The 16,613-nt window shown below is 37.5% G+C and overlaps 1 protein-coding gene across 4 annotated transcripts; it reads right to left on the minus strand.

Moving 5' to 3' along the window:
- Positions 1-771: 771 nt before the first annotated feature.
- BNIP3L (BCL2 interacting protein 3 like) lies at positions 772-15,888 on the minus strand. 4 transcript variants are annotated; one of them, XM_039354190.1, is made up of 6 exons: positions 15,549-15,888; positions 11,402-11,588; positions 8,785-8,857; positions 7,741-7,907; positions 5,287-5,436; positions 772-3,202 (listed from the first exon to the last, which is right to left on the minus strand). In XM_039354190.1, the coding sequence occupies exons 1-6, from the start codon at positions 15,631-15,633 to the stop codon at positions 3,067-3,069; spliced, it is 798 nt and encodes a 265-aa protein (XP_039210124.1). In that variant the 5' UTR covers positions 15,634-15,888; the 3' UTR covers positions 772-3,066. The 4 variants fall into 4 exon arrangements, with proteins under 4 accessions (XP_039210124.1, XP_039210122.1, XP_039210126.1 ...); XM_039354188.1 differs by having other exon boundaries at positions 7,741-7,844; positions 15,549-15,779; XM_039354192.1 differs by having other exon boundaries at positions 3,060-3,785; positions 7,741-7,844; positions 15,549-15,862.
- Positions 15,889-16,613: the final 725 nt, after the last annotated feature.

The following is a 16,613-nucleotide window of genomic DNA, read 5'->3' on the forward strand; positions in this document are numbered from 1 at the left end:
ATCCATTGATTCACTCTTTGTGGAATTTTTAAAATAAACTTGCTTTTAAATTTGGGCAGTTGTATTTTAATTCAGCTTTGAAGAATATATTTGGGGCATTTGAATAACGATGATACAGCCAAACCTGATGTGAATCATTTCACATTCAGAAGGCTTGAAAACATCCAATTGGATGGTAAAATATTAGAACTAAAGAAGCTTCCAAAATATTTAAGGAAAAAACCAAGAAAGTCCAGTTGCCATTTGGAAAAGCACCTTTGGGATAACCATGACATGGCTGATTGCAGTGGTGGGATTCAAATATATGAACAACCGGTTCTCTGTGTGGATGCCGCTTCCAGAAGTCCATTCTGGGCCTGGGCAACAAAAAATTAGCTACCGGTTCTGCCAAACTGGTGCGAACTGGCTGAATCCCACCACTGGATGATTGAGAATTTCCATGGACATGAGGTAAAATACTAGTTTATGTAATATTATCTCAAAATAGAGTAAGCTTGTTTTTCTTCAAGGAGCAATAAACCTGTATTTGCAGTTACATGGGATATTTAACAACCAATTTCAAGTCTTTACAAGTTTGTAGTATGTATCTGTAACTGCACAGAATTCACACTTGTTACAAAAATCTTAATAGTGTTCTTTTTTAAAAATACTTAATATATCAGTACATTTAAACATGATCCTTATGATAGCATCCTGGCAATGTGTCAGGACAGCCACAGAAATCTATCATCTAAACATTGTGTAAAACACTGACAAGAAGCAACCACCAAATTCAGTTTTGTGACAGCTTTAATGGCACAAAATTTTATAGCTACACCTTATACATGTAAACTGTATATTATCATGTTACAAAGTGCTAACTAAAGATGAAGAATGCATAATCACTTTGGCTCATTTAACTCAATAACTTCAGCAATCTGTCTTTCATTGTTGTTGTTGTTTTTAAAAAGCGATTTCTTAGTTTTCAGTTCTCACTTCTTAAAAACAGTAAATAGTTGAATTTGTTTGCTTTGTTTAGTGTTGCAGTTCAGCCTGCTGCTTTTTTCTAATGTGCAAGCTTATGCATTTCTGCTTGATCCTATGTACAAATGTCGCATCCCATATTTCATTCATTGTTTGAAAAATGAGGCCTGTATTTCCCCTCAAACTGTAAACAAGTATAAAGCTACTTAATAATGTTTAACTTAAACAAAGCATTACAACTGATATCTCTTTCAAATTTTAACAAACTGGTCCATTTTGTAATATAAAAAGTTAGGATATCTCAAGCTTCTAATCAGTTAGTAATAAATACTGCTTTGGAACACTGCAGTGGCAACAAGCTCAACAGTGATCAGGTACATAAATGCCAATGATGTTTTTCCATCAGTTTTAATCCCACAGATGCCTAAATAATATTGAAAGTACTGATTCACAAGCATACAGGCCTTCTAGCTGATCAAATAGCATCCTGCAGATCAGTTATAATGTATTTTGGACAGCTTTCCTCCCCTCCCCCCCCGCTTTTTAATAAACATGGTCCAAATTTCATACAGATGTTATGATCCAATTACGACAAAATGCAATAAAATAATTGGTTTTGAAAAGTGCTCTGGACTTTTACGCTTGGTTTTTAAAGAATCCTTATTCTATTTAATCACCTCAAAATTATTCCAATATCCACACAGGAAATAAATACATAATTGCAAGTAATACAAGTGCTACTATTCAAAGCTGAAAGGGCATAAAACCTTTCACAGGTTTTCAAGAATATGTGTAACTTAGTGGATGGAAGGGGGAGAGAGAGAAAGATTGAGATTTCCAGTAAATTATAGAAAAACCAGGCTGAAACAAAGGTATTTTAGGAATAGATATCATGAAAATCCTCTCCACTTCACACATTTCACTTATTTCAGCGGTACTACCTATTGTTCTTGCACTATTACGTTTTCAGAAGTCTATCATCTCTTAAGATTTTGTATATGCTTTATTGTCAGTCTAATAATATCACAGAATCTACTGATTTCTGCCAGTTTTAAAATCAGCCATGCTTACCTCAATACGTAGCATGTGAAGCCTTCTTCAAATTAAGCTTACTTGCTGATGGACATCCTCGACCAGCCCTTGTGGCTTTCTTGGCAACAAATATGGAACTAACCTATTGGTAGCCTCTTCTAGTTTTTATTGAGTTCCTAAGTCTAGTCTGCAATCTTTGCATTGCTTTGTGGTTTCCCCTCTAAATACACATCAGACCCAACTTTGCTTATCTTCCAAGCCTAGGTCCAGTCATCCAGGTGCTACCTCCTGCTATGATTAACATGCAGAGCACATGCGTGAGCAGGAAAAAAAAATCTCAGCAGGTACCACAAACACATACACACACACAGACATACACCCACACAAAAACAGCACCTGGATAACCTAGTCTGGCATAGAACACTAAATGGGCAAGGTTAGTACTTCTGTGTGGGGGAACTACAAAGAGCAGTTGAATAATGAGGAAGGCAAAAAACTTTGTGGGAGAAGACAATAGCAAGCTATTTCTATATTCAACCAAGCAAACTCCATGAAATACAGAGGTCAATTTGAAGGAAAGCTTTCAAAATGACGCTATAAAGCTTAAACATCAAAATGAATCTATTTAGGAATATTAGTCTATATCAACTTTAAAAATTTGAATTAAGCTTCACAGTTGGGAAAAAGAAGTGTATCTGAAGCCAAACAATGCAAAATATTCCCCTTAGTAAGATTTCTAAGCTATTACCAAAGTCTTTTATGCTAATTATGACTGTAATGAAGATCTGAAACCAAAATCTTTAGGATTTCAGCAATTGCAAATGAGAGATTCAAACCATGAAAATAGAAGAAATGGAACTCAAACACAGAAGACAGCTCAAAACATGGTGCCTTAAAAAAAAAAAAAAAAAACAGAACAGCAAGACTGTTCCCAAGTAAGATACAGATATTTTACATGGAGTCTAAATACTTCAAGTCAAACTACTTTGAAAGGAAGACTTCCATTAAATAAAAAGCTGAAGAATACTAGAAATTTCTTCACATGCAAATAATGAAATAGTTTTAAAAAACCTAAATGTTGGCCAATGCTATCAGAAATAAATTCATTACTTCATGGAAACACAACCTAAAGACAGGTACTTGGTATTCAAACTTGCTGAGGAATAAAATTCTAATTCTTTTTTGATGTCTGTGAAGTTTTTGCCTCCTGAAATTAAAAAAAAAAATTAACTCAAGACAACTGCCAAATAAATTGCAGAGCGAAAATAAACCTGTCAATTAGTTTTGTTTTACAAACAGCTTCTGTTAATTCTCAGTCTCTTTTAAAAATGGGAATTGTCATACTGAAGATTTCCTTTAAGCACTGGGCAGATTATTTGGTATTGTAATAAAGAGATGGCAGAGGCATCACTGATAACAATTATAATTTGCTGGTGGCATTTTGCACTGAAAGAAGCCCTTGTGACATGTAGGCAACTGTAAACTTGGTTAGGCAACTCTGATGTGTCCTGCAGGATACGGAAGGTGGTCGGGAAAAGACAACTAGTGAAACACCTCCACAGGGTTCCAACACAATACTGAATTCCAAGAGTTAGCGGAACCGGGATATGTATAAAAAAGTGAAGGTTGGGGAGGGAGAGAAAGATCATGCTTAGAATTGTCTCAAGTTCCAATGGTACTAGTAGGACATTAATTCCTTCACAGATCATCACAAGATTTCCAGGATTTGTGCATGCTTCTTTCAGTAAGTGCTAGCTGAAGGTGTGGTCAGTCGCTTTCCAATGTAGATACTGCAATGAAATGCAAAGCAAAGTACATTGGTACTTTATATCTGCTGCCTGCCCCAAAGATCTGTTCGGCTTACTTTATTCTTCCAAACTAATTCTAACATCCATCAAAGAAAATCAAAATGTATTAAGGAAACATTGTTACTCATTCATATATTTTTTTACAAAGCATGAAAACATGATGTGCAGCTAACATGTTTCAAGAAGAAAATTATCATTAGTATCTGCAGTTGGCAAAGAAAGTAAAGATGTTGCAACTCTATGGCTTATTTTGTGTAGGTGGACAGGGATCTCTTACTTCATTTCTTTAATTAGAAGTAGGTGCCTGGTATCTGAGAAAGCACATGGTACTGTGCACGCTTTTCTCCTGCATTCCTGAAGTATTTTGTTTGCTATTTAGTTATATTAAATCTGGGCAAATATGTTCAATTCTCTAGAGCATACAACCATTGACAGATTGTTGCTCATGTAATAGATCAAGAGTAGTTTTTTTGCATGGAAATACTATGAGCTCCTTGGTGTTGAAATGCAAAATTATCTCCAGAGCTAAAGAGTCATTATCTCTGGTTTTCTACTTGGATCTAAAAACAAAATGTAACAAAGTAGATCCCAAAGTACCATTCCTCACTTACAATTTCCTCCTTCTCAGACAGAAATTACATAAAGGCATTGTTGGGACCATTCAAATTAGGCTTTTAAGGCAAAGTAATTGTAACATTGTCAAGAAACCTGAAAATTACATCTATGGATTTTCAAAACATTCTGAAAACTGACAACTGTTTCTTAACAGAGGGTAGTGATTGTGCTTGTTGTTTATCAGTGATGGATACAAGATTTCTAAAGTAACAAACAGACTTATAATTGTTTCTACTGCTTGTTTCTAAACTAACTCCTTAATAAAAGCTCAAAGGAAAAAAAAATCTCGCAGGATGGGTATTATATATATGGCAGCTAAGCAGAACTTGATCTATCTTCCATTCATCACCATCCCAGGTTTTTTTTTTTTAACCAGGGTAACTCCAATTGCTTTAAGAAAAGCTGTCATGACATCTATAATATACATCCATCCTTTAATCATATATTTCTTGCAATTTTGTTTTGCATTCTGTTGTTACTCAATGTCAGTTCTTACTGAGAAAGAACCTACTCACAGAGATCTAAAGAAATCCAGGAGGAGCTGGGGTTACCCTTTCAGAAAAGCAATAGCAGGAATTTATTCTCCCTCTACTGTAGAATGATGGGAAAAATATTTTAGAGTTTTTCTCCCCAACATTCTGCAGCTGATTTTATAATGTCCCTCTCATTCTAGGCAATCCTGTACTAGCTCTGCTCTAAAATATTGCTCTAACTGTGTATATGCTTATTTTCTTCTCTTCAAAAACATTGGAACTTCCACTAGCACTATTCTTGGAAGTTGCTGGGAACAATTCTGGAATTCAAAGTTTTAAGAACCATTAAAAATAACTCATCATACTGATCACTCAATTTATGTAGTCATACTTACCCTAGTCCCAAAGCCAAAACATGAGATATGAAGAGAGATGGAATGAAAACCTTAAGAAATTCAGCTGAGAAAATGCCACCTTTTTTCATAGCTCCACTCTTTCTCATACTTAAAGACACTGCTCGCTTAGGATGTCTGAAGTGAAACTCCCTGAAAAAGCAGAGGGAGACAAGGAGGATAGAATATATTGTATAGAATATATTGAATTGGGGTACTTGAAAACAACAATAGAGCAAGAGTTAAATACTGTAATGGAAAGCCCTTTTAACAGACATGAAAACCTGGGTCAGTAGCTGAGAAATCTCTAACCGGAGAACATCCCATTTTTACATAACAGAAATTCTGCATGTCAGATTTTATTTGAGTTTTATTATAGATGTTTCTTCAAATTTAAGAATCCTAAAACCAAACAGCATTTTTCGGTATCTAACAAACATTAGATCAAGCTTAGCAGAAATGAGGAAATGAACAGGTCCAAATTAGTGAGCCGTAGTTAAATTATTAAGTCTTGTTAAATTACTTCTTCAATATTTTCAAGCATGGAACAATTTTGCTCCCATGATGAATATGTATTGAGATCAGACTACAGAAATCCACAGGAACAGAAATTGTTATTTTCTCATGCTGCTGATGAACAAAGCACCCCATTCACTCTTATAAAGGTAGGCAATTTATCTCAAGAAGAACCCCAGCTAGGTTTGACTCATTTCTAGAAAACAAAACCCAGCATATTTGGTTTAACAACCAAGGCAACATACATAAGCAAGTTGATGGTTAATTCCCTGGATTGCAGTGGTGAGTGGATTTTAGTGGCTCCGCTGTACTTGACCTTGGGCAAAGGACAAAGCAGTAAGACGAAATTTTGCAAAAGTTATGTCGTATACCAGTGATGGCGAACCTTTTAGAGACCGAGTGCCCAAACTGCAACCCAAAACCCACTTATGTATCATCGGGTCCCAACTGGGCATGGCCCATTGGGGGGGGGTGTGGCCCATTGGGTGGGCATGGCTTTGGTGGTAACAGCAGACTGGGTGGGACTAAAAAATTTCAATCAATTCCAACTTTGCAAGATCTTTTTTTTTTCCCACGAGAAGCATGGATTGATTGAACCCTTTTTTTGGGGGGGGAGGGCACACGGAAGTGGAGGCCTAAAGTGAAAAGGTTTTATAAAACCTAGGACTGGGGCCTAGGACTGGGGCGACAGCGCACGTGCCCACAGAGAGGGCTCTGCATGCCACCTGTGACACGCGTGCCATAAGTTCGCCACTAGGGTTATATACGGCACATGGGGAAGAGTTTTCTTTTTTTCTGCTTTTATTAAGATAGGGGTGATAAAGAACCGCTACTCTAAAGAGCATGATCAACAATTTTCATGGATTTCTTGCCTCAGAATTGTAAAGAACTTCTTAGCTAAAATTTGGTAGCTCAGTTGAAAGGGACCCGGAATGTGCAAAACATTTTAAAGCAGCTGGCTTTGGATGGTTCATTCTGAAGGTAAACCTTTGGGCAGGCAGGTGGGTTATGCCGTGCTGAGACATCAGCGAGGTTAGCTGAATAGTGGGCTATGCTGCTCTGGGGGGTCCTGAGAAGAGAGAGGGAAAAAGGGCTCTATCTGCACATGTGTTGGCTACATGACCCACAAAATCACTGTAAAACAGGGGTAGGCAACCTCGGCTATTTTATGACTCGTGGACTTCAACTCCCACTGGGAGCTGAAGTCCATGAGTCATAAAAGAGCCAAGGTTGCCTACCCCTGCTGTAAAATGTCTTTGGGTTTGACCAAAATATGGGATAGAAACATTGTGGGTTTTGTTTTTGCCAAACCTTGCTTAACCTGAAATGACTTAGTAGAAATCTGTGGAACACAGTGGCGTGACAGGGGAAACAAGTTTTCAACTTTGAGCATAGTGTAACTAGAACTCTTGAGGCTGATGGAAAGCCAAGGAAAGAGTAAAAAGAGTTTTCAACCTTACTTCCATCTTCCTCATCTGGAAGTGCTATAAAAGAACGTTGTTTTCTTTGGCTCCTATGAGTACCTACTCTTCAATATGAGCACTCAATAAGGATGGATGGAAGATACTTTGACAAACATGAAACTCAGAATCTGATCTGGGTTTTCCTGGTAAGAATACAGTTCTTAAACTTTCTTTTCATAATTCTTTTATAGGCTCCTTGGTGCGATTTGAGATTGCTTTTTTTCCCCTTGCAGACATTTCATTACCAAACTAGGTAACATCATCAGTGCTACAAGGGAGTGGGATTTGCTGTCGTTTTGTACACTAGTGGCCTGCCCTGTTAAGTGTTGGTGGGGGTGGTCTTGATGATTCCTTGATTGGGTTCTTGTTTACTTTTAGCTTATTGAAGATTATGATTAAAATAATTATTTTAATATTCTGTTGCAATCAACATTTCTTCTCAGCAAAAGTATATTTATTACAAAGGATTTCAACTCACTTGGGAGGAATATTTTCTGGTCTACTTGACCAATCTGATACCCAGTCAGCACTTTTCTTCAAAACATCCTCTTCCTTTTCGCCTTCTACTGTTTCCTCTTCAGACTGAAAATACATAATGGATAAGTTCTGTAATTCATTCAGTTCAATTGTTCCTCTTAGTATTTCCTACAGAGAAGTGATCAGGAGATAAGCAGGCAGGTCTTGTAAAAATTCAAATAAAAAACAACAACTAAAAGATTTCATTTGAACCAGTTTTATGCTATTTATAAGAAACTGTGCTTTGCTTACATAGTTCACAGTGTGCCTTTATTATTCTTTTATTGCAAAAAAACAATTATCATAATACAAAGAAGAAACATGAGCCATCAAGTCAGACTGAAATTATGGAAGGACTCAAAATACAGCTGGGAAAATAACTCTGACAAAAACTGAACTGAACAAATAGGCAGATTGTTACATATTTATCTAAAAATAACTCATTTTCTCATCCTATATGAATCAGTTTACAACGGACCTACACCCTGAAGATCCTGAAATCCTAGATAGCAGTTAAGTGTAATTGTAATGATTAAGTCTCCATGAGATTAAAAAAAAAATATATCTGTAGGTTGTAGGCAATTTACTACAGAACAATTTCCAAAAATATGACTTAAAGTATTTATGAGTGAGAGCAATATTCTTAATTAAAATTAATATTCTACCATCAAAATCCAAAAAGTGTGTTCAAAACTTTAGTTACCCCGCCATAAGAATTAACATATATCAGAACCTGTCTTAAATGTCCAGCCTTTTTTTGGAGGCACAAAGGTATACAAGTATGTTATCAAAGACTTCTTGCCATAACAACACAATTAAAATGCCTATATGACCACAAAAACTTCATTTTAAATAAAAAGAGTACCTTTTGACTGGAAAAAAATAGCAATGAGATTATTTATTAGGATTGGAGAATGAATAAAAACTCACTGCTAGAACAAAGTTTTAAAATTTTGCTATCTTAATCTTTCACAAACAGGACTTTAAGTAAAAAGAAGGAAAATACCTGAGAACTATTGTCTTTACTTGTATGCATTTCCACATCAAACATTATCTGTCCATCTTCTTGTGGAGAAGGACTGCAGAAATGAAACGTATCATTGTTATCACAAAGCATTGTTATTACAAAGTACCGTTATTAATTTTCATTTGCACCTATTACTAAAGTTTATTTAATGTTTTATATCCTATTACTACCTGAGAGTTCTCAGTGGTTCACATAATAAAACTTCTGCAGTACTTTAAAACTGCAACTTAATCATTAAACCATAAAACCTTTAGACATAACAGGAGTAAGACCAATGCAATATAAATAAGATAGCACAGTATGCACTATCATTAGAACTCTTTGCAGAACAGTTTCTTCCTGAAAGCTATCAAAGAAAGGGAGAGCCTGGTTTCCACTAGAAAACTATTCTTTTCCTTACCTCTCAGAAGCGAAGGACTACAAGGAATTTCTCAACAAGAGATCCACTAGGTTGGGCGGATTCAAGTTGGGAATAGGCAGTCCTGCAATAATCTGATGTCAAGACATAAATGACTTCACAGGTTTTAAACCCACACTTTGTATTGTAAATGGAAACCAACTCATAATTTCCAAGTAGTCTTTAAAGCAATCCCCTTGCAAAATACATTGTGTTCCTCTAACCAAGAAGTAATGAGGGCAAGAGTTACTGCAACCTTCTGCAGCAAGTAACCCTGTAATTAGTGCCCCATCTGAAGTTGGGCAAAAGTTCTCTTTGCCACCTGCTTCCACCTGCTGCCTGAGGAGTCCAGTGAGATCTCCAAATGAGGTTTATTCCCTCACATGTAGTGCTTGTCTGCCCAGGGGGAACGCTGGTGTTAAGAGAGCCCTGACAAGAGAAGAACAGCCTTAATTCTCTTCTTAGGAAACAGACGGGGCCCAAATTGAATAAGTGCACACAAAACTACTTTATAAATTTAATTGAGGAAGAAGCCGATGTTGATATTATCTGCAGTATAAAACAAATGATTGTAGATTTAATGTGTTGGCTGTGGCTATGGCTGGTCTTCTCTAAATTAGAAAATGCAATTCAAACAGTTTTTATCTGGTGCCTTCTCAGAGAATTGCAAAAGCAGTTAAATGTTTATGTTCAAAGTTGATAACAGCAACAACAACAAAAAAAGGAAGTATCATTTGCTGTTAAAACTGTCCTTGGCAAGTGGATTTGAAATAACGTAACCAGGCACATAAGAATACAGAAATTTCTGATCAATAATTTATTGTAGAAAAGCTACGAAAAAGAAAAAATTAGCAGCTGCTGGATATTAAATGCGAGTTCTACTTAAAATAATTAGCATTCACATTGCCTGAGACATTGTCTTCTGTCTACTCTGTGTTAAGAAGCTATTCTTTTTGCGGCAGAAAATTCAATTTCTGTTTTTTTTTTGCTTGTTTGTTTGTTTTAATAGTGGCCTGATTTAGCATCGGGTTGTTTACCCTGCCTATTAACTTTCACATTTGTCTCCTGGACAACTTTCCTTGTCTCTGCTTATATGTGCCTTTTCCTTGCCCCTTTCTTTAATAAGGTGTTCCTCTTTATAGGAGTTAAACTCCTCTGTTATTTCCCTGGGAGAAAATACAGCCACACCCACCTCCACTAAATCATTCAGTATCTAATTCCTGAACCAGCTCTCTTCCCTGGTAAGCAACATACCAGCAGCAGACTGAAATTGATAGTTTAAGACATTTTTAATTTGATTAAGAGAATTAATCATCGGATGCACAGCATATTAAGAGATGAATGATCACTAGCAGAACGTGCTTCTATTTCTACATTTCGATTATAGGGGGAAAAAAGCATATTTTTATAATACTGAAAAAGCTAGTGTTGCTTTTATTCAGTTTTATTATCTTTGTGACTACCAATAATAAGTAGAAAATTTCTAATGTAAAATAATTGTATGAAGACTTAGCATGAATTCCTAATACATGCAGTTTCAGTGATATGATGAAGATCTGCTTCCTAACACATTGAAACACAAGGTCACAAATGGCATTTTATTAAAAGAGGCTTCAAACTTTTAAGCAGTGAAGATAATCATCTTTAACAGAAGCAGACAGTTTGAGGGCACAGATGTAATACAGACCTAGTGTAATAATGAAGGTCTGACTTTTTAATTCTGTGGTTTTAGTGTCTTGTTAAGTTTATCACCACTTTAATATAATACAAGCATAATGGATTCTTGTCCACATAATTGTTTTTAGTAAAGAAACAGGTTTCTCCCCATCCAAATATACGGTATTCCATAAATAGCAAGTATCTACTGCAAAAGGCTCATCAAAAATAAACATAGATTTAAACAACAACTGATTATGCGAGGCACTCAACCAACTGCAAAATATTTTTCCAGGCCTTCAGAATTTCCTTCTATTCTCCCTTATATAATACAAGAAACTTTAATAAAACTGAAAAGCTGAAAATCCTTAAAAAGGAATTTACATATTATTTATATAGCAACTATTAATATAATCTCTGGCTTAATATGAGATGTAAATCCAGCTAAACTTGCATTCTAGGAAATGAAATGATATTAGTAACAGTTCCCAAAAAATAATTCATTCCAAAGTATTTTAAAAATGTAAAAAAATAAATGCTTACCTGTCACAATGAGAACTACCCCGTGAACTGTTTTGTCCAGACTCATGCTGAGCATCGAGAAGTATTTTCTCCATATCTCCATTGTGGATGGAAGATGAAGAAGGAACATGTTCTAGACCCCCATTTTTTGCATTGCTGTTGTCGTTGTCATTCCCATTCCCATTCATCTGCAGTTCTACCCAGGAACCTATTGAATAGCCAGATATCTCATCAGAAACTGTAAACCAAATCCAAATAGAGCTTTTACACTTTCTTGTAAAAATATGCAGCCATACCAAAATTTGATTACTGGAAAGAAAGCAAATAATGCTTTATTTACCCCCAAACTATTTTGAACTATTCCATGCAAAGCCTGGAATTCAAACAACTTTCTGTTTCTGATATCAGAATATATATTATATTCTCTCTATATTATATATATATAATATATATTCTCTCTATATTATATATATTATATATAATATATTAACCTAATCTCTCTTAATAGAGTTATTATTGTGGGGGGAAATAGGAGCAGGGAGGAAGGTATAGCATGGAATACTATGTATGTTTTGAACTTATAAACAAAATCCACATTATATATGTAACATAAAATAAATAAAATTATAAATCAACTGCAAAATCAATTTACTTGGAATCAAGTGAATTTGCATTAAAATTATAGAAAAATCCCCAAAGATATACAGTACCTTTGAAATTAAAAGAAATTTGATCCATCAAATTCATCTTGTGTAACCAGCAAAATTAAGATTTCTTTGAAATAAAAATCTATTTTTTATTACCTGCATTACCTCTAGTTTTCTTTATTTCAGCAACAGAATTTAGGTGAAAAAATTATATGTCACTACTGCTACTAAGCAATAGGCAGTCAAAAACTCCCACCCATCTTCTACAAATTAAAAAAAAAAAATCTACATCTAATCAAAGCATACTATGTCTTCTGCCCACTGCTGTTCCTTCATATACAGCTATTTTATATCACATGTACAAATAATTCCACAGCAAATTCATAACTACTTCTTGATATTTATACAACTACTTACCTACATGGTTGGTTCACTGTCATGTGGATGCTATTTGTTTCTATGCTCAGAGGTTATATACAAAATTCTAACTAGGAGGTAATGTAGCAAAACCCTAATGGAATAACAGAGGTATTTCAGTGTGGTTTACCTCTCTGTAATTATACATATTCCCTCTCTTTATGTGCGTATATATTCTAATCAAATGACTGAAGTCCTGTCTCCTTGCGGTCCTGTTTTATATTTATTTAACAATGTTTGTAACCTGTCCCATTCCTACAGATTTGGGAGTTTACAACAAAGTCAAAGTAAACATTTTTTTTTAAAAACCCATCATTAAAGTATCAGCAATAAAAGTATGAAGGGTACCCATAATGTTTCCACTAAGAAGACCTGTCTATATATGAATAATTTCTATGATTTTCCTTTGGAAGTATTGGGGAACTGCATTTTCCTTAAAGAGGCTATCACATGAAAGCAATGGCTCTTAATTGAAAAAAGTAACAGGAAGGTAATGGTTCCTTAACTGCTTCCCTTCAACTGTACAATATTAACTTTAATCTTCAATGCAAGCTTTTTTGTTCATATAGCTATTTCAGCAAAATGAGGAATAACTTCCCCCAAATAATTTAACTATGTATTCTTTTCTAGTAATGTTGCTGACAAAATCATATGGAATCTTACAACAAAACGCAGGCCAAGAAATATTCAGACCAGGTTCAAATATTTCCTAAAAATGCAGCTGAAAGTAACATCTGATTGTGACACATATCAATGCAATAAATTAATGCTCCCACTGTTCAAAGAAATGACTCTCTTTTTGGATAACTGTTTCACAGCAATCACAGTATTAGTTATACTAATTTATCCCTTTCCACCAAAATATCCAGACCAAAGAGTTTTTTTAAAGGTTATTTATTTAAACTATTTATAAGGCTGCCCATTTTCAAAAGAACATTAACCAGTAGTAACAAAATATCAAACACAAATCAGAGACTGCTGGTTAAAGCCCCAGAACAGGAGCAACCCCCCCCAAAAAACATAGTTATCCAAAAGATACATACTATAAATTGAAGCTACCTGGTATCCTCCACAAATTGAACAAAAATGTACAGTAGAGGAGCTGACTGATCTGGATACAAGGGAATAGTACTGTACACACAGGATTTGACAGCTAAATAAACACATTCTGACATACTCTAGTTTCCACCCAGGCCATCAGCTGTAACCTCTTTTTTAAGGTCACTAGCATAGAAATAAATTACTCCACTCCATCCATTCACAATTCCTTCATTCCATAACGTTTACTGTAGATGTATTTATGCCTCACAATTGTTTGCAAAATGCTTTTTACAACCCAGCAACCAAAGCCCATTGATATTTACTTATTTTATGCAAGTGAATAGAGTTTTCCTTCAACAAAATGTTTAAAAGGGTTATAGAAACTGGATTCAAGCTCCCAGTTCCTTCTGTCCTGAAAAAAAATGTACCACTAATTTGTACTTCTTTTGCAAAGTTCCATTCCATTCTGCCTTATAATACCCGGAGGCAGGAGGCAGTCACATGCCATCACCTCACCTCATCAACTCTGTCCACAAACCTCCCACTGTTCAAAGAAATGACTCTCTTTTTGGATGACTGTTTCACAGCAATCATATTTGTCTCTTTTTTAACCTGGCAGCAATCTACCATACAAGGGAAGCCACTTTTCAACCTGAGTAGTAGACTTAATCCAGTGCAATAAGTAAATTCCCTGTGGCATATTACATGGGGGGGGGGGGGGTTTGAGAGAGTTAGGAGGAAAAACAAGTTTGTTCAAGCATCAGCACTAAAAGACAAATACCATGACATAACAAACATCAGAAAAGTGGATTCATCATTATTCCAAACACAAAGAAACAACGAAACAGTACAGAATAAAAACTTAAGGCCATTCTGGCACGCACTTAACCTAATGCCTTTAAAAGTTTCAGAGTTATTTTTCAGAGTTATTTTTAAATGGGCAGTATATCATCCTTGATAGCTTTCAGGGAGGAAAAAAGGAGTCACTGACTTTTTAAAGCTAAGACAATAAAATGGGCAATAAACTTTAAATCGTGAAAGGCTTTTTTTTTTTAAAGTATAAGCCACTACCAGATGCCATCAGGAGATAAGGTTGGCAGAACATCCCAAAAGTGCTTTTTCTAAAAGGCAACTGGACTTTGCTTCTTTTTTTTTCTTTGAAAATGTTTCACTTCGCATCTAAGAAGCTTCTAACTCCTTGGATGAGAAGCCAAAGGTTTTCAAAGGAAAAAAAAGGAAATCCAGTTGGCTTTTCAAAGAAAAGAAGAAGAAAAAAAACCCCACACCTTTGGGACAACCATGACCTGGATGACTTGAGAATCTCCATAAGCAGAACATGATGGGTGGGGAATTATCCCTACTGATTTCCTGAGACTGGGAATTCCTTTTCAGCCCCTCTTCTCATTTCAAGGGGACTCCTTCCCATGGAAGGGCAGCTCATCTCCCTCTGCCTCCCCCCGCCCCCTTTTTGAACCAGGGGCAGTGAAAGGCACAGGGGAAAAAAAACAGAGAAGATCCAGACTCCCATCCCCATCGGCTGACTAAAAATCCCCTTTTGCTCCAGACTAATCACCCTCGTTCAGCTCAACCGACCTCCCAGGGTTGTTGTGTAGGGATCAAAGGGGGAGAATCTACCCCCGTCGGAGGCCGCCTAAAGAAACTGATTTTTCAAAGCAGCCAGTCTAATCAATGGCCCTCCTTCCCCCCCCCCACTCCCATGCTGACGCTTAAGCCTTATGGGGGTTGTAGTCCAACGCTCCAGAAGACTCCGGGTTGGGAAAGTTGCACCCACCGCTCAGGTATCCTTTCGCCCCCCTCCCTCCCTCTTCCCCCCCCCCACGCGCCTGCCACCCAGCCTTTCTCTCATTGGCTCACAGGCGCTCGTGCGGCCAGGGGACCATCCAATCCCTGACAAGCAACGGGCCCGGGGGGAGATTAACCGCCTCTTGAGGGGGGACCCCCCAATTCTCATCTCGCGCGGGAGTGGGGAGGTTGAGAGGAGAGAAGGAAGGAAGAGAAACGGGGAGAGCCGCCGCCGCCCGACCCGCCCTCAGCCCACTCACTGTTGAGGCCTGGCTCGGTGGGCGTCCCCTCGGGCGGCAGGTTGTTGTTGTTGTTGTGGTGAGACAAGTCCTGAGGGGACGACATGGCGGCGGAACGGGGCGACGGCGAGCGCGGAGCTGGTCCGTCCGAGGCAGCGCGTGGAGGAACGGAGGCAGCTCCCGAGAACAACGGCGGCGGGGAGAACAGCAGCACCGCTGGGATCGCGAAGGGGTATCTGTACGTTCCCCGACGCCAGCCCCAGCGACCCCGCCTCCTCCGAGCCGCTGCGCACGCGCCGTTGGAAGCCTGGCCCCCTAGCCGGGCCAGAGGCACCGCCCATTTACGCAGATGGAAGCTTTCCTCCCTGACGCTCCTCACGTAGGCCATTCGGAGAGGGGGGGCGTGGTGTTCCCAGGCGGGAGTGCGCATGCTTGTTCTCGAACCCCGCACGCAGCCTCTCTCAACCCGCTGCTTGATCTATTTTTGTTGCGCATGCGCCGGGCTTGTAGCCAGGATAGCTTGGGGTGCATAATGAGATCAGCGGTTGTAGCACTTTAACCAGCTAAGCGGGATGGTGCCTGGCTCCTAGTTGGATAGGGGACCACTCGGAAATCCAAGATTGTAACCAAACTAGGGAAGCTGGAAAACGTCCGCCCAAGTGGTGTTATTATTGTTATAGTAATAGTAGTAATAATAGAGTTGGAAGGGACCTTGGAGGTCATCTAGTCTAACCCCCTGCTCAGGCAGGAAACCCTATACCTTTTCAGAGGAATGGTTGTCCAATCGCTTCTTTAAAACTTCGTGTTGGAGCATTAACAACTTCTGAAGGCAGGTTGTCCCACTGATTGTTCTGTCAGGAAATTTCTCCTTAGTTCTAAGTTGTTCTCTCTTTGATAACCACTGTTTACAAGTGCTACAAATATTTACCTAGAAAATAATACATAGCAAGGAATGTTTTTTTCCCCTTTCTTTGTTAAAAACAAAGAGGGAGCTGATCCTCAGAAGATAAAAAATGACGCACAAAACATGTTTTTGGCTTTCTCTGCTTTTATAGTACTTCTTAAAAGTTTCATAAATATCAGGAA

This window comes from Crotalus tigris, unplaced genomic scaffold (genome assembly GCF_016545835.1).
Source record: "Crotalus tigris isolate CLP2741 ecotype Arizona unplaced genomic scaffold, ASM1654583v1 scf7180000018549.3470463, whole genome shotgun sequence".
Classification (NCBI taxonomy): domain Eukaryota; kingdom Metazoa; phylum Chordata; class Lepidosauria; order Squamata; family Viperidae; genus Crotalus; species Crotalus tigris.

Coding starts and splice junctions, on each gene's coding strand:
- BNIP3L (XM_039354190.1), bottom strand. CDS start 15,633: ATGTCGTCCCCTCAGGACTTGTCTCACCACAACAACAACAACAACCTG. Junction 8,858..11,401: donor GGTAGTTCTCATTGTGACAG/GTAAGCATTTAT, acceptor TCATTTCTGCAG/TCCTTCTCCACAAGAAGATG. Junction 7,908..8,784: donor GTAAAGACAATAGTTCTCAG/GTATTTTCCTTC, acceptor ACTTCTCTGTAG/GAAATACTAAGAGGAACAAT.